General features: G+C 35.9%; 1 protein-coding gene across 6 annotated transcripts in view; it reads right to left on the minus strand.

The window, feature by feature from the left end:
- LOC145690658 (uncharacterized) overlaps positions 1 to 25,251 on the minus strand; it is a 208,449-nt gene that overhangs the window by 10,430 nt on the left and 172,768 nt on the right. For 5 of the 6 annotated variants that reach the window (XM_081765769.1, XM_081765770.1, XM_081765768.1 and 2 more), the window contains 6 exons: positions 23,351 to 23,512; positions 19,363 to 19,470; positions 16,958 to 17,635; positions 12,367 to 12,599; positions 5,761 to 6,004; positions 4,334 to 4,442 (listed from right to left, as the gene is read on the minus strand). In XM_081765769.1, coding sequence (XP_081621895.1) covers positions 4,334 to 4,442; positions 5,761 to 6,004; positions 12,367 to 12,599; positions 16,958 to 17,635; positions 19,363 to 19,470; positions 23,351 to 23,512 — 1,534 coding nt within the window. The remainder of the gene's footprint in view (positions 1 to 4,333; positions 4,443 to 5,760; positions 6,005 to 12,366; positions 12,600 to 16,957; positions 17,636 to 19,362; positions 19,471 to 23,350; positions 23,513 to 25,251) is intronic. The other variant, XM_081765773.1, reaches the window with a different exon arrangement.

A 25,251-nucleotide genomic window follows, 5' to 3' on the forward strand; every position in this document is an offset into this window, starting at 1 on the left:
TGACCTACCTACCTGTGCCTCCTAGACTTGATGACCCTAACAATGTTTGGTAAAGGGTGTAAATTATGCAGTTCCTCGTTATGAAGTTTCCGTTATTCCCGACTGCCGTTCCCCTTCAGTCCAAATATTCGTCTCAAGATTTTATTCTCAAATATTTTCAGTTTGCGTTCTTCTTGCTATCTCTCACAGTTTTTGCTATATGATGAGTAATATACAAACTGGAACTGATAGATTTCCGGCTGCTCTAGAAGAATAAGCTGGAAATGGAATATTCTCCGGACGCTTAATTGATTGCAGAAAACTGCTAGTGCTCTTTAAACCGGAAGTTGCAATACTTTTTACCTCTTCCGGCTTGAGAAGAGGATTATGTACGAGATGGAATCTTTTCTTGGGTTGCTGAATCGATTTCAAAAGACTGCTTATCGCTCTCTCTTACCGTTTCTGTTCTATGGCGATCAACGTTGAAATAGGAAATGGTTAATTTATACCGCTTCCGGTTTCACAAGATGGCTAACAAGAATAGATTGAAGCGATTCCAAAAAAGTTTCTCAATCTCTCTTAGCGTTTTAATTCTGACACCTGTTGACAGACGAACGGACAGACATATCCGTTCTATACGATTTCCAATATTCATACACAGCATAGTTTGGAAGTCTAATAATGTAGATTCGTATGTTCTGCTTTCTCGTTTTCCAAATGACTGTGCAACTTTTTTCTAAAGAACAAGATGTTAATTTAAATTACTTTTCCTGTTCCTTCTTCCTCGGAAAAAGATGAAAATCAATAACTAAATTTTAAAAAATTAAAACATTCAAAAGTAGATACTTGTCAAATTTACATTACTAATTATCAATTTACATTACACAGAAAAATAGTGGTTCACATAATGACATTAACAATTATATATATGCAAAGAAAACCCAAAGACAAACTAGTTTAGAAAAATAAAGAACTAATTAATAACAGGCGTTGTACTGTTAAGATAGTGTACATTTTTTTTAAGCTGTTCTCTCTCCTTCAGACGGATGATTTCGGCTTTAAGCTGTGATTGATCGAATTTTCCCGGCTACAATGCATACCATTATTACCTTCACAATTTTTCTCTACATCGGTAAAATCTTGAGAAATAAAGTTCATGGGTACACGACTAATGAGTACTAAGATGGCTACCGGTTATAAGTGAAAACTGCAACGTCAGAAAGAAATCACAAAGAAATGACATGAAACTCTCAAGATTACTACACGGCAAAGCTTGATAATGAGACGGGATGGCACATACACGGGTTCAGCAATGTCCTCGTTTCAGTGATTCGAGTGGTACCACAACAGAGCTGTAGTGGAATGTCAACAAGGAAACTGGATCCATGTGGACAAGAATCACTATGCTTTGTGGACCTACTGGAAGGCGTCCTTACATACCAAGATTATTGGTGCACACACGGGCATCCTCAACAATAGTGATAAACGAGAGGAAGCAATGGAAAGAGAATCGTATGAAGCGACCGCGATCGGGCAATGGACTGTGCAATCTGAGCACACAACAGGATGACATCTTGTACACACAGCCTGACGGATCGTAGTGACGTTCACTGCATTAACTCCATCTTCAAGCAATTTTTATCTTAGGTTAACGTCCCATGATTATGCTCCGAAGCCAAGGGGGAAGGTGATGATAATGAACGAAAAAGTTGAAGAAAACGAGAAAACCCTGGCAAAATCCATGCACACGGCACGCATTTCCACCACAAACTCCATTCGGTGCGGGCTGCGATCGAACCAGAGGCCAGACCTAAGCGCTCTACCACTAAGCCACGAAGTCTCCTAAACACCGTAACAACAATAAACTTAACCCTGTCCAAGACATCTAGTGAATATTGGACTAGCAGCACGCATGCTTTGCGTCGGCTCCCATTGACCCAGAACTGCAAACGCTTTAGGCTACAATGGGCGCATGAGCAACGTTGCTACCGTGCTAAGTGGCAGACAGTCCTGTCTTCGGACGAATCCCGCTTCAAACTGTCCTGCAGTAACTGTGCCTACGCGTTAAACACAATCGTAATAAGCGCAATCTGCCTGCATTATAACAGGTGAAGGCTGGTGTCACGATATTGGGCTACAAGCTATCTTAGCACCTGCAAATTGAGGGTCACCAATAACCATTACATCAGCGAAGTTCTTAGAGGTCGAGATAATATCTTGCATTCAGACAACTCCGGACACCATATTTCAACAGGAAAGGAAAATGACTCGCCACATATATCCTGGGACGTACAACCCTTCTTCCAGGAACGACGGGTACCACTATTTTCCTGGTCTGCGTGGTCCCTCATCCATCATGTGAGATGGTTGATCAGCACCTTATTCGTCATGTTACCGCTGGATAGGGTCGTATCTGTGAACTCGTACACACGAAGCGTGGCAATCGAATCCTCAGGAAAACATGTGAGGGTTCGATACTCTGCACGTTAAGCTTCAAATCATGCTAATTCATAACGATCAGACGTTTTCTGAAATTGTAATCATTTCCGTATGATCATGCAGCAAATCTGAGATACACATTCAGTTCATCACATTTTTCTTGGTGCTGCAATTTTCACAAATAGCAGTGCAAATAATTTTTCATTTTGAATCCTCTTCTTTCAAAGATTTAAAAAAAAAAAAAAATCTGAGGATGTTTGGTAAAAATCTTTTTAAAATGGAAAAAAGTTTTAAGACATTAAATTCTCACTACGTTAAAGCGAGAAAAACGTCACTAAAATCCCCTCATAACGATATCAAGAGTTTACCAGTACGAACATCGGTACGAATCATGTTCTGACTACAGTGACTGGATTGGCAAGATGAAACTGCGACAACTGTGTGAAGTAGCCAGTGGTAAACTAGCATATATATAGATACCAATTCAACAACTAAGGTTCCCAGGATGTTGCCGAGAAACGGTGATGTGAATTGGATATCCAAATCATGTGGTCTATCCCCCATTAGATTATTTTCTATTGGTGTTATTTCAAGTCTCAGGTCTATGAGAATAAGACACGAACAATTCGTGAATTAAAGGGAACACTGAATGCACCAATGTGTTATTTACCCTGCAATATGTATACAAAAGTGGTGCAAAATTGAACCTTCAAAAACCATTCCACCCACCGGAGCAGAGGACATTTGAATATTATGTTCAAAACACAATGACATTGGCTATTTCCAAATCCCGCTTACATAAGCTATGAAATTTTCAGTCATATATATAATTACTAAAATAATGAAAACACCTTAGAAATAAATAAATCCCCGACTAATACGCCGTTGCATCACAATTACCCTGCGTGTATTTGTACAGGAATTAAGGCATTTAACACGTGAATAATTACCAGAGAAATAGTGGGCCACTCTTCATGCAATGCAGCACTTAGTTGCATCAGCTATGATAAAGGAAGAAATTTGTTCTGAAACAAGAAGCATGGCATCGACGTTCAAGACTGAGATCGAGTGAGCCACAAGTAATACTGAAGTTCTTGCGTTTTACCAATCACAAACGAACAAGTCTGTGTATTAGCGCACTACAACCTTGGAAGACTTGTTTGTTATTAGTGAATATCTGTACCATAAGATACACCTGGTCAAATGTGTCTGCATAATTATTGGCAGTAATTCGTCCTTTCAGGGTAATAACAGGACCAATGGAATACCACAAAATTGCGGACCATACTACCACAGAATAGCAGCAATGTTTAATGATAGGAAGTAGACAGTTCGCACATACGTAGCGCATATTCATTATTAATACTCTGCAAGATTTATAGAAAAATTATCTCATGTTCGTGAAGAAATAAACTATTAACGTTTTAACAGCTTTCACCTGCTTTATGAAAATAGTAACTTACGAAACTACTGAATTAGCCAATTTTTTTTTCGAACACTTCATGTTAAGAAGATTTCAGTTTACGCGCATGTTCAGTTACTTACATTCTGTACATAGTTGAGAAGAAAATCTAAAAGAAACTAAAGCTGAACTTCAAGAAACTCAATAAAAGCTGAATCTTTTTGATAATGCTCATATTTATTAATACCGAGCTACCTAGATCATGCCTGACCGATGCCCTAATTATTGTTTATTTCTGTGACAGAGAGCGTTTTTTCAGGGTTAGTTGGTTCGTTCGTTGAAGTTTAGCGTCCCTATCCCTTCAAATTTTAGGGCTCTTCCATCGGGAATAGAACCCGGGACTACGTGCACAAAGGCCCGCATTCTTTGGTTTCCTTGACTTTTCATACATGTGTAAAGTCTTTTCAAAATTTAGTAACTTGATACCAAAAAAGTTAATCTTAGATACACTACCTTTTACAGCCTTTTCAGCCTCCTCTTGTTTATCTCTTTCTAAAGCAGCTTGTTCTTCAGCAACGAACATTCGGTCGATCATCATCAGCTCCGATGTGCTCACCTCCAACTAAAACAACAAAGTAAGGAACAAATTGCACTTTTGTATTGTAGGAAAACTACACAACATTTATATAATATAATGCAGCAGTTAAGCAATTCCAATCGATTCCCAGACAAAACTTTCTCAGTCTTTAACATAACACTGCCCTTTACGTTCAGAAAACATCTTACGAGAAAACACCAGAAACGTCATTTTTTTTTTTTTTTTTTTTTTCCAAAACTTGGAATAATTATTATCTTTATAGTGATTCAGCACATACAGAACCTATGAAAAGATATTGGAGTATTTTTTTCTTCTTTAGAAACTGGTGTTCTCGATTTATGAGTGACTAAAACGTCCTGACAATTTCTAATCTGCAATAGCTCAAAACACAGATCAGTTCGTTGTTGAATACTCTGTTAACGTTGCAGCGGGAAAGTGTGTCTTAAATCTATTTTGGAAGGTACAAGTCAATTACAAAAACACGAACAGCAAACATGTTCTTATTTCTGTGAACAGCTTCAATTAAGTTTTAGATATTTTACCAAAGGGTTGCACCTACTGTTTAACTGCAGTCAGTCTCTGGTTTCGGCAATACAAAATATAGACAGATTAAGTTACCCGATATCCTGGTCAATTATCTTGACGAGTTGTCCCGCAAATTGAGTTATATTAGATACATACATTTCTGGAACTGTGACATAATGCCAAGAGCCAGACATACTTGAAAAATTCTCATATGGATTTTAATTAAAGTTTAGCGTCCCTTTGCAGCACCGAGGCCATTGAGAATCGAACGCGGGATCCTGTACATTAAAGGAGCGCACGCTAGTCACTGGAATAACAGACAAGGCATTTCTAAATAAGTTTTATTATACGAACGCATATTACGAAACATGAGAAACAATGTCAGTATCTACGTTTCTGTGTGTGGATAAAGAAACCCAACAATGAGTTTTCAGGAGGAACATAGATCTCCCTCCAGTGCACGCGCAGTCTCAGGTTTAATTATATAACTTACTGCTTCGAGCAACTATTATTTTACAAAATAAGTTACAAAAATGTTGTTTTGGCCAAGCCTTTTACTAATGCTTAAAGAGTAAAAAGGTTCGGAAGGTAATTACGCCATTCCTTAAGAGAACTTTATTGTGTTATGCTGACAATACATTTTAAGTTATATAAAAAAACAGAGAGCCATTAAATGTTAACAAAATAAACCTGACTAAAACAGATATAACAAGAAAACATATTTACCATTTTAAAGACAACAAAATCCTGAATACAGATACTCTAGTATTTAGAAATGTTCAGAACATGAGAGGGGAACAATGAACTGTCTACTCACCATACTCTCCTTGAGTAGAAGAAAGCGGTATTTATTCATCATTTGGTAGCACTTGTCCAGCAAGTACTTGGCCGTTGCTTCGAATATTTCGTCCGCTTTCTCCAGGTCGCTCTGTGTTAGCATCTTTTCGTTAAAGACATGGTAACGTATCAGCCGCTTGCACGCATCACTCTTGTTCTTAAAAGGAGTTTTGCAGTCTGGATTCAAGGCTCCAGCCTGGTCAGTACGTAGCTGTTGTTCGATGCTAAAAGAACAACAGTAACACACTTATAAGATCCGCAACTGGTTAAACAAAAATCAGAAAAGATACAGGCAGCCACATTAAAATTACTTGCTCCCATTTGTTAGATTGAATTATGTCATACTGCAGTTATTATGGTAACACTTATTTACGAAATATAAACAAAATTATAACAAATTTTCTTCGCAAAACATTGTCTGAAGAAATCTTACCTCCAAAGTAAACTACCCCTTGTGAAGTTTTTAAAATTAGTTAATAATGCCATATTATATGGTTACTAATTCATACACTAGTACAGATACAAACAAAATCGCCTGAGTCGTTTAAAAAGAACTCACTCTAAGAGGAAACTATCCCTTGAGGATTTCTGCATGAATAATGAATTAGGTCATACTATAAGACAGTTAATGAAACATTTATTTATGAAATGTGAAACAAATCCCGTCGGTCACGTTTGAAAAAATAACTCATTTTCAAAAGTAATTTACTCCTTTTGGATTTTACAATCATGAATGACTTGAACCATATTATAGGGTTATTAATGAAATATTTATGATATACTACAAAATCATCTGCGTCGGTCTTGGGAGAATCGTTCGAAAACCCATTCCCAAAAGTAAAACCACCCTTTATTTTTCGGATTTGAAAAGATCGACCCCTGGAGAATGTTACTAAAATCTGGTCTAAATACGTTGAGCGATATTGCCTGTAGAACGGGACGAACAAACATCCGAAAATCATTCTTTTGATATGTAGAGGCCATGAAAAGTGTATCTGTTGAAATCTCGACTTCGATTTTTAAAAATACCGTATTTTCTTCTTTCCTACTACGGCTCAAAAATAGGTACTTGTGCATTAGCTAATATAATCATTGCCTTAGCTGAAATAAGAAAGAAAGAAACCCCACTTTGCTTCATCACTTGTTTGGATTGTTCCAATTTACAACGTGAACGAAGAAGAAAAGCTAAGAGAAATGGATTTAACGGATTGAACAGCACTAAGGGTTAATAATATATAATGTTCAACAATAAACAGAGAACAAAATTTGACTCGAAAGGCTGCAACAATCTGATATTATTTATTTATTTTTCTGTTAGTTTTCTGGTGTACAAAATATAGGCCCTCATGTATCTGATATCATATTTTTAGACCGCATATAGGAATTTTTCGTGCTGACAACGCATAATCAAGCAACTGCAGAGTTACTTCAATTATTAAGTAGCACACTCCAATTTACGAAGTCAGAAATAATGAGTTCGGAGGCAATATGTTAAAACGCATCAACCAGTTGAACATGTCCGATCTGGCAAACCACAGTCTATGGATATAATATCAGGAACTTAAGTTTATTTTTCATGTATGTGTAGGCTATTTTTCTATGTAAACAGTTCACTTACATTCAAAGTGTTGTCCTCTTATTGCTAATAATTTCAACGACTCAGTCTGATGTCTTTGTCAGAGCAATGAAGAAGAATGGGTTTGTACTTTCCGTGGACAGGCCATTCTCCCTACTTGTTCCGATGAGTTTGTGAGCCGTTTCAAATATCTACACTAGCGTTTCCAAACCTGTTTCAACTTGCGGCACACTACGGGTAGAACTTGATTTGTCGCGGCACACTCATTGATGATATTAATATTATCATTAGTTCTAAATATAAAATACCGTGGTGTATATTATATATATATATATATATATATATATATATATATATATATATATATATATATATATATATATATATATATATATATATATATATATTTGTAATTACTGATCATCATCTCACAAAAAGAAAGCTCGATCACTGTTTTGTTCCCTATGGTAAATTATTATGCTTTTTTTCATTCTAATTTAGGGCCTAAAGATAGAAAGCAGTTGAATGAAATATAAAACTCAGGTTTTTAAAAACACACTTTTTTTTTTTTTTTTTTTTTCGAAAACAATATCCAACCTTTCACTAAAAAGGAAGATCACTAAATAACGAACGAACAAACAAATCTCTTGTACTTTGAAGATACACATGTAGGTAAATTGTATGCATGTTTGCTTTGTCGAAAGAATTGAATGATATTTCAACATTTAGTTACCAAATAGTCTGCAATAATAAAGAAGCAATAATGATCATAATAATAACAAATACTTTTTTACAACATTAAAAATGTACAGTAAAGTAACATAGCATGAAACTTATAATTCAAATATGCTTCAAATATAATTAAAAAATTTATTAACATGGTTGATATACGTTACAATTTTTAAATAATATATGAAGGTTAGAATTGTTGAATAATATTAGTAATGTAACAATTTTTCCATAATATCTATTGAAAGTTACAATTGTTCATCAATATATGAAAATTACAAATTTTCAAAACTAAGTAAGACAAGTTGGTGCACGAAGCAAAATTAATGTGCAATCCGTCAATTGTGGACGGATAGTTGATAAACAAACCCTCATATATCGGTCCCTGAGTTAACAGTTGTGACCTGTTCTTACACTTGATTGTGTTCATTGCAGAAAATCCTGCTTCAGTTAAGCAGGATGTTGAAAAGGGAATGAGAACTTTCACAACCTTTGTAGAAATAGCTCGAGATTCTCTCTGGAGAGAAATCCAGAATGATGCCATGTCTTGCTCTGAGTGCTGGAGCTTCAAACCTCGGTCATTCCTCACACAAAACAATTGACTTTTTTCCTGGACATTTAATTCTTCTGACTGTAGGACAGAATGCGCAAAGGGTCCTACACACGGTAATGTATGTACAATAATATATTACAATTACAGTATTTTTTCCAATGTAGCGGTTCATAATAATGTGAAATACAAATATACATTTTTTTCATGTCTTCCAATTTGGTTGCCACAGAATTAATAATTTTGTTTCGATTTCCTCGTGGCACACCAACGGCCCATTCGCGGCACACCGATTGGGAAACGCTGATCTACACTAATAAAAACGAACGTAATCTTATTTGTGATTGCATCACGACTGAACGGCTGAACCGATGGACATGAATTTTTAAACATAATTAGTACGTATCTCAAAGTTCTTTTCCTTCTTTCTTCACGCCACTTCGATTTCAATGTGTATACTAAGGGGAGTGCTGGAGGTACTAAATTTGTCAAAACAGGATATCTGACACTACAACAATGGATTTATTATTACATATTAACAGTTTTTTATTGTTACACATCATAAAATATTTTCAGGTTCCTAATGTAGATTATTAATATAAACCGCACAATACCAGCAAGGAAACAAACGAACGTAAGGAAGAAACCCTGGCATGCTATTTCCAACGACCGAGAGTCTTAGAACATCACAGAAAGAGTAAATCATATAGAAAAGGTTACAGAACGAGAAAAACTGTAAGAAAAGAAACTACAGAGGAGCAATGACAAAACTAATGCCGTGTTATAATGTATGTAACTTGATTGAAGTTCGTATCCTATAATGGATTGGGTAAATTTTCCGTAAAGAAAGAAAAAAAAAAAAGTGCACATTTTAATTTTTTTTAACACTTGGATCGAGATGGGTTTTTACCATTTCATTTTGACTGAAGTACTCATCCTCCGGCGGGATTGGGGTTCATATACATCTTTCAAATATTTTTCATAAACTTATTTCCCCCATGCGAAGAACGGGCGTTCAGCTAGTAAATAATAAGATTACGAAGAAAAGAAATTTGATTATTAATATGTTCTTTACATATTTAAGTAATGTGTTCATTGTGTTTCTACGAGGATAATCCCAAAAGTTACGGCTGGCGACGCAACGAAACTTCATGCGGCTCTTGGTGACTGCTGTGTTTTTTGTTTCCCTCCACTCCCAAACAAGCTTGCGTGCACCTTGCTGGGACTCGCAGTCTTGGCAGCCGTTTGGTTTAATATATTCGGTTTTCGAACACAAAATATGTTAAACCTATTGAAATTCACCGCTAATTGACGAAAGTGTATTGAGTCGTGGAAGGATATCAAAAACGTCCGCATGTAGGAAGTTTGCAACTGGTCATACTGAAATTCATGGGAAAAGGAGTGGGAGACTGTCAATTTCCAAAAGGACAGTCGCAAAAGTTAAACAAACCAATGACTAGCACCTGTTCCGTAAGTTGAAAGAACATTTGATCGGAATGTGTTTCAAAAACGATGACGAGTTTTAAGATGACGTTCAACGCTTCCTTAAACACAAATACATCGACCGAAATGGCGATTATGCACAAAAATAGATAAAAGTACAAGTTTTAAACTGATGTAAATGTTACTGAAAATAAACGGTTCTTGTACTTCTAAAAAACAGGAGACTACTTTCGGGATTAACTTCGTACATGATTATCATCATAGGAATTTGCTGCCATTGGTATACCACTCACTGTAAATCAGAAGCTCTCACATAGTACAGCAGTCAGCTAACCTCTTCATTTTGATGTAGCAAATTACCAGTTGCGATACCGCTCGTCAATTATGACCTCTTTCTCCCCTCCATCACGCCTCTCAGAATACATTTTTTTCTCTCAGACAATGATGTCCCAACAAGTTTCCCTTTCTTCCTTTAATTTTCCCTCTTCTACTGTGTATTTCCATTACTTTTTCATTGATTTATCCTTCACATCCACATTTCGTAAGCTTGTACTCGTTTTTCGTTCTGGGTAGTGTGCATAATTCTTCACACCCAACACTTGAATCTTTTATTCGAAGACCTACAAAATATCCTTCTCTTCTTTCTCATTTTCGCTCTGCTAGCAGTTTCCTATAGGGTGTACTAAGAAGAACGACATAACTTTGTAATAATGTCCTGGAATGGACAAACTAAGACTTTGACAGTCGTACACAGCAGTCTATTGCAAATTAGCATGGAAATTTCATAGCATAACAATTCAACAATCAAATTTATCACTCTGGCTGGATTTATTGCAAGAAAAATTTCCAGAATGTGGTCTGTCGAGAAATAGTGATATGAACTGGCCGCCCAGATCATGTAATCTGTCAACACTGGATTATTTTATCTCAGGTTACTTCAAGTCTCAGATCTATGAGAATAAGCGACACACAATTCGTGAATTGAGAGGGAACATTGAACACACCACTGAAAATTTACTGCTCAATGTGTGTGTGCAAAAGTGGCGTTAAATCGTATCCTGAGATTACATTCCATCCACCGATGCAGAGGACATTTGGACGATATTATGTTCGAAACATAATCCCATCGATTGCTTTTCACAATAATATAATTAAAACAATCATTATTACTTGTAAATTTCATTCTATCTTATTTTAAAGTTCTGGCGTTCTTATTGATAAATCCTATAGAAACCTATCAGAACGTTATGACAGTACAGCATCGATTCTGAACCTCCAGAAGATTTATGTTTGGTTAGCCCATGGTTTACATAATTGTGATTTTTTAACTTTTGCGATGTTGGCAACTTCTTCTGATTGTGTACCAATACTAAAATTCTGAACTTCCCCTGGGACAATTCGCAAAGTTAAGTCTAAAGTACTAGCTACTACACAAGCAACAATTTGACAGTCTCATATTATTGCACTGACAAGTCTGTGCAAATTGTCTTTCCCGATCATAATTAAAACGAAAATTTTACAAATAAAAAGAACTGATCCTGACAATGACTTAAAAACTTTTTTTTTTTTTTTTTAACGTGGACCTATACATCCATTTAATAGATTAAAGTTCCATTCTTCCAGCATGGGAGAAAAAGAACAAATTACTTTCTCTTCCGTCCCTGAGTATTTTCGATCCAAGCTTATTACAACTTTCTTGATGCATTTGATTTCAGCAATCTATACATTAAAATGCTAAGTTTATATATTTGTAGCGAATTTCTTTCTCGACAGTAAGATCTCGAAAATCAAGAGCTCTTAAATGTTCACTGATAAATTCTAAATTTTGCGTAGACTGTCATTTTACATCTATCACTTCTCCAGGTTTACCACAAACTCATTCCAACATCTATATATTAAAATGCTACGTTTTATATTTTAGCAATTCATCCCATTTGTGAGTCCTCTCGACCTTCATCTGTGTCTGTATTCCGACATCTAAAGACATAGTGAGAAAGTAGAATGGAAAATTATGCTCATATTAGGATGATGTGCTGTGTAGACAGCGTAGGGTCAGCTAGTAGCGTATTAAAATGTTACTTACACAAAAAACATTACGTATATACTACTGTGTACAATGAAATAACGTACTTTTACTGGGGATTATACCTTGGTTGATCAAATTCTATATTATTAATACAGGGATTAGAGAAAATTTCATCATCAAATGATTTTTCTATGAGGTTTTCTGTAAATTACTAAATGACTTTTTCTTATTGATTGAAATAATACGAATTCACTATACTTACAGAGCACTTTTGCTGATGGTTGGCCTGAGTGGCGATCCAGCTGGTCTCTTGATGCCACGGTTAATCGTGGGTGCCTGCGTGACAGGCTGTGGAGGCATCGGAGAGATTCCCTTGCCTACTTGATGGATGTGGAGAACGCTTGTGAAGTTAGGAACAGTCGTCGGAACTGGTGCTGATGGCATGCTCGGAGACGTTGACGCCTCCGATGTAGGAACTGGAGTTTGAGTTGATGCCTAAAACAATATATGAATATACGTAACTAAAAGGAACACATTCCATTTATAAATAAATAAATAATAATAAAAAAAAATTAAAAAAAACCTGTATGACAAATTTCTTCATCCTTATTTCCGGATATATAACATACATGAGATATAACAGTATGGCTTTTCATCCTTGTTTCTGGAGTTTCCTCTTACATTTGAACCATATGAATGTAAAATCAATTCTCTTAATTTACTTCACTTTGTTTGAAATCTCCCTGAGCAGAGTTGAGTTGAAGTTCGAATGAAAGCGGTTAGTTGGCTTTAAAACAAGAGGAATAATGTTTCTCCAAACACACGTCACTATATTTTTTCACGTAAATATTGCAGATAATGATACATTTGTGTCATCATTAGTTAGTTGTAAGCAATAATACAGCAAAACAAGTGAGTGTCGTTTCACAGTTTCATACTAATACTTCCAAACTATGCAAATTCAATACTCAAGCTTGAAGAAACGCTAGTATAATTACTTGTCGCAATAGAGTAATAAGATCAACATTACTCGCTATCCCTTGCCATTACTGTTCTATGACAATAAGGACTGAAACCAAAAATCGTTTATTTTAACGTTCCGGTTTGACAGAGGGTTAATAAAGCAGATAGAACATATTCTTAAGACAGCAAATCGATTGCAAAGACACCGCATCTTCATAGCAGTTACCGTTTTTGCTTTACGGAAATTAGTATTGAAACAGGAAGTACTACTTCGAACCACTTCGGTTTCAGTAGTGTTGTGGATAGTCATGATACGTTGTCTTGAGACGCTGAATAGTTTGCAGAAAATAGCTTCTTGCTGTCTGTTATCGCTTTTGTTCTACAAGCGATAAACGTTGAAACCAAAAATAGCTAATTTTAACCACTTCCGGTTTGAATAGAGGTTTAACGGAACAGCTGGAACCTATTCATGGGACACTGAATTGATTGCAAAATACTGCACCCGGATAGCATTACCGTTTCTGCTCTACGGAAATCAGTGCTGAAACTAGAATAGTAAATTTGAACCACTTTCGATTTCGGTAGTGTATTGTGAAAAGCCATGATACGTTGTCTTGATATGCTCAATCGTTTGTATAGAAACGCTTCCTGCTATCTGTTGCCGTTTTTGTCCTATGACGATAAAAGCTGAAACCGAAAATGGTTAATTTGAACAACTTCCGCTTTGAATACAGAGTTAACAGCAGAATGGAACCTATTCTTGGGACGCTAGATCGATTGCAAAAAAACACATCTTAATAGCATTTACCGTTTTTGCTCTACGAAAATAAGTATTGAAAGAGGAATTAAAACCACTTCCGGTTTCGATTGCGTTGTGGTTAGTCATGATATATTGCAAAAATAAACTGAATCGTTTGAAAAAACAACTTCCCTGCAAACTGTTACTTTTTTCGTTCTATCGCGATAAACGTTGAAACCAGTATTGAAACCGGAAGTAGTAAATTTCGACCACTTTCGGTTTTGGTCAAGTATTGTGGATAGTCAAGATACGTTATTTTGAGTCGCTGAATCGTTTGCAAGAAAAAGCTTATTGCTATTGGTTACCGTTTTCGTCCTATGGTGATACACGCTGAAACTGAAATGACCAGTTTGAACCACTTCCAGTTTAGACAGAAAGTTTAACGGAGGAGACGGAACCTATCCTTGGGATGCTGAATCGATTGTAACAAACCGCATTTCAATATCTCTTAGCGGTTTTGTTCTGATATCTGTCGACAGACAGACGGACAAAGCCGTTCTATAAGACTTCCGACACTTATACACACCTTAGTTTCAAAGTATATTATTAATAATAATTTCATGAAATCTATAAAGAATACTGTAACAGCACAACAGGAACACTGGGTCAGTCAGTTAATCCTTTTGGTTTGAAAATAACACGAACAGAAGTTTATTATAATTATAAATTCTATTTGTTTTCTTAAGTTCACAATAAGTGAAAACTCGCTGTAGAAAACAACGTAAGTGCCAAAAACAATAGTTACTGTAACAGTAGTGACAAAAGATAGTAAATTGTGCCCCAGCGTCAGAAAATAGAATATACTATAGCTTAGAAATACAAACTAGCATATAACGAACTGAGGCTATGTATGAAAATCTAAGGCATAAACGTATTTAAAAAAATAAAATAAAATGTGGCACTTACATTTGTTTTTTACAGTGAGTCTTCAATTATAATTTCTATCAGTTACCTAAGTTACTAAATAATTATAAATTCTATCAGTTAGCTAAGTTTTTATATAATGTATTTAAAATCTTCAACAAAAATATTCTTTGAACCAAAATGTTGGTTTTTCAAAGACGTGCCAAACGATACATTACTTGACTCCCTTTTCCAGTTAAAATTTTCAAGTCACCAGCCTACTTTGTGTGCCCTAGTTGAACTTACTTTGTTTATAATGTCAGTTTCTCAAATTAATGGAGTATACATAGATTCCAATGTTTTTAACAAATATCAATTGTTTCTGGGGCAAAGGTTGCATCCACGCTTTTAGCATACCCTATGCTTGGGTAATAAATAAAGTGCTGATCGAATTTAAATTTCATTGCGATTTACATGTTTTGAATGGCATTTTCAGCAAAGGATTATTATTTATTTCAGTGCTTTACGTGAACAAAATTATTTCTGTATATCACACACAAGGATGATAACGAAAAGCATAGTAGAAAAATATATGTGTGCTAAAGTAGTCTTTCTGCAGATGTCTAAGCTGGTAGCTGGTCTAGAATCTGTCTATACGGAGCCGTTTATTAAGTGTTAAGTCCCTAATGATATGCAGAAAAGAGAATTGGAATTACGCAGTCCATCGGATGAACCTTCATTTTTATAATAAAAACATAGCAACTTAATTTCACACAAATACTTAACTCACATTATAGGATATTGCTACGCAAATCCCTTTTTTTTTTTTTTTTTTTTTAACGTTCTAAGCCAAACGCTTCTATTTTTCACTATTTCAATGAAAAACAAGATTTAAGAATGATTTTGGATCTATGCTATAAAATAAATACCGGTTGCCTTGTTATTTATGAGCCCCTTTCCAGGGCCTGAAACATCTATAAAAAAGATACAAGACCAAAAAGAGGATATTACTAAAGATACACACACACACAAACATATATTGCATACTAGTGATCTACTTTCCAAACATTATTTGGGGTCTTGCACCTGGAAAACCCACTGAGGTAATTCTAGATGCAATGAAAGATTCAAATGTCGAAGTATGCATGGTCTCTTCGTCGTGATTCTATGTACAGTTTCCAGTAATATGATGCGTTGGAAGTAGTGGATTGATTTGTGTTATTTAGAGCCCGAAAGAAAGTATATATATTATTATATATTGTTGTCTGAAAGAGAAGCTTAATGACATGAAGGAAAGATTATGATTCTTTGTACAAAATAGATTACTTCGGTAATAAAAATGATGACGACGAAAGAAGCATCGATTTTTTTTTTCTTGTATTGCTGTTCTATGATAGTGTGTAGCAAACTATGATCCCATATCACAATTCAAAAAACCTTAAGATATAATGAACTACCAGAGAACAATGAAAATATATTCACACACATACTTAAAGGTACATTATAAGACTTCATTTAAAAAAAAAAATCACAATCTATCAATCAAAAACAAATTAAAAGTGATCAGTCTGAGTTATTTATAATCTCATGGTTTTGCATTATGCTGCACCCTTCATATATACCGGATTGGACCGAAAATAAGCCACACACTAAACTTTGAATAATCGGAAAAGAAAAAAATGATACTCTAACACAAACCGAGGGAAGAAAAGCAAAATACCAGTCATCGTTTTATCAGTAAATTCAGGGAAATATTACTGAATCGAGATATGTGCCATTTGAAAGACAATGCACATATCCCCTCTTTAAAAATGGCTGATTCAATTAGCTAGGTTCATTCTTTATGTTATAAATACAGTGCACACCAAATAGAGTATCATTATTGAAAAATTAAGGTTACGATTGTGCGCTACATCTATGTAGCTTTCTGTTTCCTAACGAAAGTTAGTTTCGACAATGCTACTATTGAATAACATTTACGACATCTGCAGTACGCTAATGTCTCCATTACTATCGTGGTATTATTATTATTATTTCATAATGAAAATTAGAAATTTTTTAAGAGCATACGAAATGAAAAACTGTCATGTTTGTAAGGTCACAAATATAAAATGCATCCTAATTTTTCCGAACTGAAATTTGGGTAAAATGTGCGGCTTATATTCGAGCCAATATAATATTACTCTTGATTAAGTACATTCATTGGTGAAGCTGATCAACTTTGGCCTACTCTTCTCTAATGACTTACCTGTACGGTAGATGGAGTGTAAGTACTCTGCATTTTGTCCGCTTTGCCTACTGGGCTGAACGTCGGTGGTTGTGACGTTTGCTGTGAATGATGTTGGGGTGATGTTTGCTGCTGTTGATGGCAAGATGTTCGTTGCTGCTGCTGTTGTTGTTGTTGTTGTTGTTGCTGTTGTTGTGAAGGTGGCGCAACAACCACTGGGATCTGTGATTGTGTTTGTTGAGCTTGATGCACATGTTCCGTTTGCTGTTGCTGATGATGCACATGATGATGATGAATATGATGATGGTGATGATGCACCGGAGGCTGAGGAAGAGGCAAATGAATGTGTTCTTTCACATGCGCTTGCTGCTGCGGTTGAGGTTGTGGAGCTACAACTTGTGTTGCTTGTTGAGGCTGTTGTGGCGACTGCTGGGCTGCCGACTGCTGAGGAGGTGCTGGCGGTGGCGAGGGAGCAGACACTTGAATAGGCGTGGAGACCTGTTGACTGGCAGCAGGTGATGTTTGGGTTGATTGCTGGGTTTGTGTTTGTACTTGTTGCTGCTGCGTAGGCGGTGGCTGGGGTTCCGGGGTTAAATCCCGAACCTGTTGGCACTGAGTCTTCTGTCGCGGCGTAAATGTAATGATCTGATTGCCAATTGGGTGGTAATAACGGATTGCTGGAGGTTGATTTCCCGTAACCTAAAAATTTGATAAAGAAGAAACAAAAGATACAAAAGTGACAACGCAATCTCTTATTTAAAAACTTCACGTATTATGGTCGATACAATTATGGAGTCTAATTTTACATAAAGTGTTCTATGTATACTTTTATGATAATCAGTAAAGTTTAGTACCTCGTATCAAGAAATTGTATTTCCTAACGACTTCTACTTAGACAGAAAACACGTTTACTGAAAGTTCCTTCAATCCTTCAAACTGATGAAAAAATTATTCCGTTTGAGGGGGGCAAAAGTTGCATTGAACGACTTACAATGATACTGAAGCAGCTACAATGCCTGTAATTCTAAGGAGTTTGTTTTCTACTTACAGACAATATCACTTAAAGATTTGAATGATATTAACGAGGAAAAAATACTGGATTTAGATAATATAAATGCGAATGTTGTTTGAATAGTTCTAAGCCTAACTAAGAAGTATTATGACTAGACATGCAAACCTGAACGTATTTATTGAACCTTCATAGGATCCCATATCAAATTTGGTTGTTAGTATCTACTTTTTATGAAACGAAATGAAATCTTAAAAGAGTTTTACGTCCCACGGTTATATCGGTTAGGCTAAAGGAGACGGTGATGAGAAATGAATGAAATGGTGGAATAAAGAAAGTGGGAGGAAAACGGGAGAACCCTGAAAAACCCACGAGCACGACAAGTCTCCACAGTCCACACGGCGCGAGCTGGGATCGAACCAGGGACCCCAAACACCGAAGGTGAACGCTGTACCACTGAGCCACCGCGCCCCCTCTACTTTTTATCTTCTGCAGGTAATAGAGAAACTGAAGACACGAGCTGTTATTGGATATCTCCATACGAAGGATTTAACGCTGCAGGATATCTACACAAACATGGTTACCGCTTTTGGCAATAGTGTCCGTTCTTAAGCCACATTGAAGAAAAGTGGTAGCTAAATTTGAGGGGGAAAACCAGAATTAAAGATGTTCCCATTAGGCAGACTACCAGGACAGTGGGCTTGTTAATTACAAAGTTCACCACGTATTGAAGTTTTTTAATACTACAGAATTATTTCCCAGCATCTGCGAAATGAAAAGTTTCAGTAAGATGGGTACCCAAACTTTTAGCCTCTGAGCAAAGGATAACCAAATGCATCATTACAAGGGATAATCTTCAACTTTTCTAATTTCATTATCATTACTAATTACATCAACAGAAGTTAAATTAATTACTATTATAAACATAAGAACTTCATTACTTCGAATTTAACAAAGTATATGACAAACTTACTGCAAATATGATTTCAGTCTGTGTTTGTCCCTGATAATGATTACTTGCTTCATGTAGCCGAAATACCAAACTTTAAAATAAGATTGGTCTACATAGGGGTGTTAAAACAGTATTTTTTCTTTTATTATGCTATAACGTGTTCCTTAGGTTGTATAAATAATTTTGAAACATCTTTATTTCAATGAAAAAGAAAAATATAAATCAAGTTACCTGTGAATATAGTTTCTCTTAATCAACAACTTTAAGACAGAATGCGGTATACGTACTACCCAAGAATCAAATGAGTTACCAGTGAAAACCAGTGATATTTGTTTCTGTGGTATCAATGTTTTAAATTATATCAAAATAATGTATTTATGCAAATAATATAATCAATGCTCTTGACAAAGAAGTGCAAAAAGCTTTGGAAACAAAGGCATTACATGGAAACACACTGATACTTACGGGCTGCCTGAGCAAGGTTTCCAAATGAGTATTTTGTTGGATATTTGAAGGCACTGGCTTCAGGGTACTTCGTTTGGATGCTGAATTGCACGACTCGTTCACTGGGTTCTGTGAAATTGACATGCAATGAATACACAACACATAATTAAGCATGCTTCATGCCACACACAGTTTCTGCTTTATTAAAGCAAGTGAATTTTGATTCATCAGCACTAACGAAAATAAGAAGCGTGCTTTCGAATGAACTTAGCAACACATAAATATAAGAATTGCGTATAGCAAACAGTAAAGCTGTTAAATCTGAATTTCAATGCAGAACAGTTTAATCTCAAAAGAGCATAAGCATATTTGTAATGGAAAATAAATCACAATCACATAGTTGGAAACCTTTGTACAAAAATGAATGCGCCTTTTTTCTTTCTCCCTTTTTTAAATACTCATAAGATTTCTTCATAGTACAACTGCGTACGACTGGCACAGTAGTTACGAAGTATTAAACTCAATTCATGCTCGCTGCTTTTCAAAGTATAATGATTCGTACCTTGGTATTTCCGAAAGAGAAAGCAACATTTATTTAAAATGAATTGAATTTTTAAGCTTTCATCACAATTTTAAATTGTCCTGAGGGCAGGCATAGAACTGTTTCTAACTGAGAAACGCAAAAGATATGACACAACATCGGAAATTTAACATGAACTTCATAATGTGAAACACGAAGGATGAATATTTGCAGTTACAGAAACCCACCCAATTGTTGCCACGTATTGAAAAGATTCCTGAAACTTTGCATCAGTGAGTCATCAGGATGGCCACTCTTTTGGAATTTTGAAATTCCCTGACTTTTACCGGTTTTCCAGACCTTTTCAGAAAATTTCCAGAAAAGATCCAAAATGGATATTTTAAAGCGAAATTCATCACAAAGATATAAATGAAATACAATGTATGATCACTAAAACTGAAAAGAACATTACAGACGGTACCTGTAGTCTAATAACTTACCTGCCAATATTTCTCCACAACTGATCCATACCACTTTGGTAAATTTCAGTCTGATGATTAACACTATTTACACAAGACGACATTTTGACCGTAATACAATACTTCCTTGTTACAGTGTAACATGGAAATAATAATAATCACTCACAGAAATGTAATAAAATAAAGACACCAACGTTGTAAAGAGTTCGTTTATACCTACAGTGTTTTTCCAGTTAGAAACTGTTTTGATTCATCAACATCAAAAAAAGTAAGCGTAATTGATATTACTCTGCAATGTCTATTCGCGAAGTGCCTAAAGGGATTTAAGGTGCAGTACCTTCCAAACGGTACAAGCTACGGTAAAACTAACTACACAAATGAATTTCCGAGAAAATCCTAAATAAATTTGATGTATCACTTGCACCTATTCCCATTTGAAAAATCGAAAGTTGAATCCAAGATGGCGGCCGGGGTGGGTAACATGTATCAGAGAAGCAGAACTTGATCCAATTTGTTTTGCATATGCCAACATTCATGTCCAGTTACATCTAAAGAAACTAAAAGCAATTTTGTGTCCGAGCGTTATAGTAATGTATGATTGAATTCCGGTTATATGAAGGACCACAAATATGCAAATTACCCGTATGGACCACTAAAATTAGTACGATACACATTGGGCCGAGGAGTACTTTGCACTTGAATCAATTTTAGAGGAATACCGAAGGGACTTTGCAAATGTACCTTGTTAAACATGAGCGCGACGTAGCATGCAATTTCAGTAAACTGAAAAAATAAAAAAAGGAAAGAAAACTCGACAACATTTCGACATAACAAGGTTAGGTTAGGGTAGATAACAAACAATCGTACATACACGAGTGATAATTTCGTACTGGCTACCAACCTGAATACCAACCAAAGTCCACTTATACTTCAAGAACTAGGCATGACCTGCAAGCGGTAGGTTGGTTTCGATGTAGGTACTGCATATTTTAAGCTATATTGCATTTTCAATTACCATATGATATTCAAACAGTATTCTGGGGAGGGCCAACAGTGGTCGGGGTTGGGCCTGCCTCCAGGCCCTATCTAGTTACGCCTATGGGGATATCACCTACAGTAATATGAAAATCTCACATTTGACACAAAATAATTTATTAACGCTGAATATAGATTTCTCCCTTCTACAATTTTCCTTCGTTCCGGCAATGGCGGTTTTTGATGGAAATCGTATCCATAAAAATTAAAATTTTATCGGTATAAATTAAAGGAAGAAAGCTTACCTGATGTGCTAATATCTTTACACAGTTTTATAATGTATCAAGCTTCCTACCCTTAGCTCGTAACGATAAAATTTTACCATTTTTACCGACTTGGCTTTCCTCAAAAGCCGCCACTACGCCCAATGCCCCGCAAATTGACGATATGGTAATATATCACACATATTTGTCTGTGACTGTGTGTATGCATTTACAGTGAAATTTTAGACACAAATTAATTATAATTCAATATAATTATATAATACGCAGGATAGAACACAACCAGGGCTGTTCCTTTAATCACGTGACAATCGACTTGCTTTGACACAGCAGAAGACAGGTCATGTTTGCAACCATGGTATTGGCTAGCTGAAGGTCACGCCTCCAGAGACCTAGAGGATTCGGAATGAAAATACAGAGGCTAAATGACAAGGAAGATAGCAAATACTTCTATTTTCATCGAAGTAGAAATTCCCGGTTTGTGTTCAAAATTCCATGACTTTTCCCTGTGTTTGCAAATTCCCTGACTTTTCCATGTTTTCCAGATTTTCCAGGTGGGTGGCCACCCTGGTCATCAATAGTAAACCGTTCGAAAGCTGATTTTACCTGAAGGGCTATCAGGTTGCTTCTCCAATGCGAAGAATCTGGAATGCCCTCAACTGATTTAAGAAATCCAAACTACCTGATCTCTACAGTATTAAGATCTGCACTATATCCCAGGTTTCGGTATACGTAAGTGAATCACCCAAGATTATTCTTTACGGTGCTGTGACAAACTATATAAGGTAATCCCCTCCAATGTAAGGATGAAGAATTGAAAGTCGTATCATTCAACCCTTACGTTAACAGAAATTGAACACCAATGTCAAAACGACCTCAGGAGAAATTTAGTACCATTATCTATTTTCGATCGACTAATTCGATGGATAGATTTGAAGTTTAGCGTCCTATTCAGCACTGAGGTCATGTAAGACGTGAGCCTAAAGCTTACCGTGGGACCTATAGCCAACCACATGAGCTACCATTAAGAATCGAACCGGATTTCCTGCCCCAAAGACGCGTACGCTAATCATATTGTCACGAGGAAGTTCTATCGATTAAACCATTTCACGTTTTCCAGCATCGAGGCCATATGAAGCCTACTGCTTGAAGTAAGATCTGAACTACTACCCACGTGATAATCCGAGCGCAATGGCACAGGAGTTACACAAGATCACGAGAACGAACTTGCGCGATTGCCACTTAGCCGCGAAAAAAATTCGATATTTAATTCGAAACATTATTTAGCATCATTTATATTGGGGTGATAAATAATAATAATAATAATAATAATCTAGCACTGCTTTAAAGAAATTTTTTTATCTTAATTTGAACACCGAAATCAATACTGAATGTAATTATTACTTTCACCCTCCACAACTGTAATTTCTGCGTAGCCAATCACTAAGAGTTCTTTCAGTTCCTTCCTACGCTTTTAAATCTGCTCTTTGCTTTACAATGCATTTCAACGTGCATTTTGATGTAGTTAGGAATTAAATTAGAAGTTAAAACATCAATTAACTTTCCACAAGAATAACATCCTGCTTTGCTAATCCATATGCGAGCTGATTTAACATGTAAACAACAGTGATTGATTCAGACTCAATATCGAATTGACGTATTATTTCTAGGCAGCCAGCTTACTTCATACATTGTCAGGAAAACGTCAGTAAGGAAAGAAGCTCAAACGTACAGCACAAAACACAAGTACTTACAAATGGCACAGCATGCTGACCAGGTATTGTAGGGACTAGCTTTCCTGTGGCCAGGATTTTCTGCTGCTCGTGTAATAGCCTTTGCAACGCGGACTGCTCTTGAGGAGTTCTTTGCTTCTTTGTCATTATTGCTTGAATCTGCATTTGCACGTTCTTCAGATGCTTTAAAACAAAATACATTTATCTTGGCAAACATAACAAACTACATTCCAAAAATGCACGTAAATCGTATGATTAAAAAAATGCAATTTGATACTAACTAGAGTATGAAATTTTAATTTTTTATGAGGGAATCTTTGATTACATTTCTTGCAGTACGTAACTCATACCGCAAGTAAACCAACTATTTCCTTTTTTTACTTCACCTAGAACCTCTTACACAATGTTCACTGCTTCAGGCGCTACTAAAACTTGTAACCATTTACCACCGGAAGTTTAGTCATTCATAAAAATACAGCAATAAAACGTAATTAGTGTCATTTTTGCATTAATAATTCCTTTCGAACTATCTATTGGTATATCTTTGTTATTTTTACCACATAAAATTATTATAATGTATACCTAAGACGGGTTCAGGAATAATCATACCTTTTACGAATCACCGAATTATGACTTGAACCTGCTGAAGACTACTTTTTCCGCGTAACAGTAAATGTAGAAGAATATGAATTTTTTACAGTTTCCCTCTCCTTCAAAAAGAATTTCAGATAGTTTTATTTATTTACAATACAGGGGCACACATTAAAAAAACTCATAGTAACTGAATCCGCTAGAACGCGCACTCCCACATTATCAGTTAAAACAGTAGAACATACACGCACTTCATATAGCAATCAAAGGAGTATTTGAAAACTAGAAAATGAATATTGGTTATTATTTTGTTATTTGTAAGTAATTTCATCAGAGTGAAATTACGTGCTTTAGTAGTAAGGTTACGTTGTTTTGAAAGCATCAGCTTTCGAATGTCATAATTTTTGCTTCATGTGCACAACTGAAAAAGATTTCTCACAAAATGCATTTATCAATGGCGCTAGATCTAGCACCATTAAGCGTGTGTTGGTTTGCAATAAATAGTTAATCTCCTCCGGATCTCGACTCTATAGCGTAGTACTTTGTGATTATATTCTAAACATTCAGGAAAAAATATAAAAAATTTAACGGTTTTCGCACAAAATTAAATGTAAGTACAAAATGTCTTGGTTTCACATTAATAGTGGAACCGCGTATAAATTACTGCCATCAAATTAAGTAACCTTTTTATTGTATTTATGTCCACTTCTCACGAATTATTGAAAATTATATTACTTGGCATAATGGGTTATGTTAGATTCAATACAGTAATGTTTGAACACGTGAAACTTCCTCGGACATATTTTAATTAAAACTAATAATAACGATGCTTATTTTAATCAAATCATTGTAGAATGAAATATTTTAGAACTGATAATCAATTTAGGAGTTAGGAATTTAGATTTCTGGACTTTCGGCATCTATGGCCATTTAGCCCGCCACGTTTGAGAGATGACGTCCTCGGTGATCACACTACTCGGGAAAAGGGAAGGAACGAAGCGGCCTAGGACCTATATGTTAGGGACCGCCCCAGCATTTGCCTGGTGTGAATGAGGTAAACCTAGGAAAATCTCATTCAGGCTGGCTGGCCTGAAAAAGTTTTTTATACTTTTTCGACCGAGTGCCCCCACCGGGAATCGAAGCCTGGATTGCTCGCACCGAAGGCGCGAGCGTTAGCGACTGCGCTACGCGGGGCTACATTATTAATTTTGGGTTATCAATTTAATGTTAGAGCAGGAAACTCAGTTAAGACAGTTAAGATGTCTGATAAACAATTATTCTCCTCATTGTCTGCTACTGTTTACGCGGAAATCACATTGCACAGGTTATAT

This window comes from Thermobia domestica, chromosome 7 (assembly GCF_964235325.1).
Source record: "Thermobia domestica chromosome 7, izTheDome1.hap1.1, whole genome shotgun sequence".
In the NCBI taxonomy this organism is placed as follows: Eukaryota; Metazoa; Arthropoda; class Insecta; order Zygentoma; family Lepismatidae; genus Thermobia; species Thermobia domestica.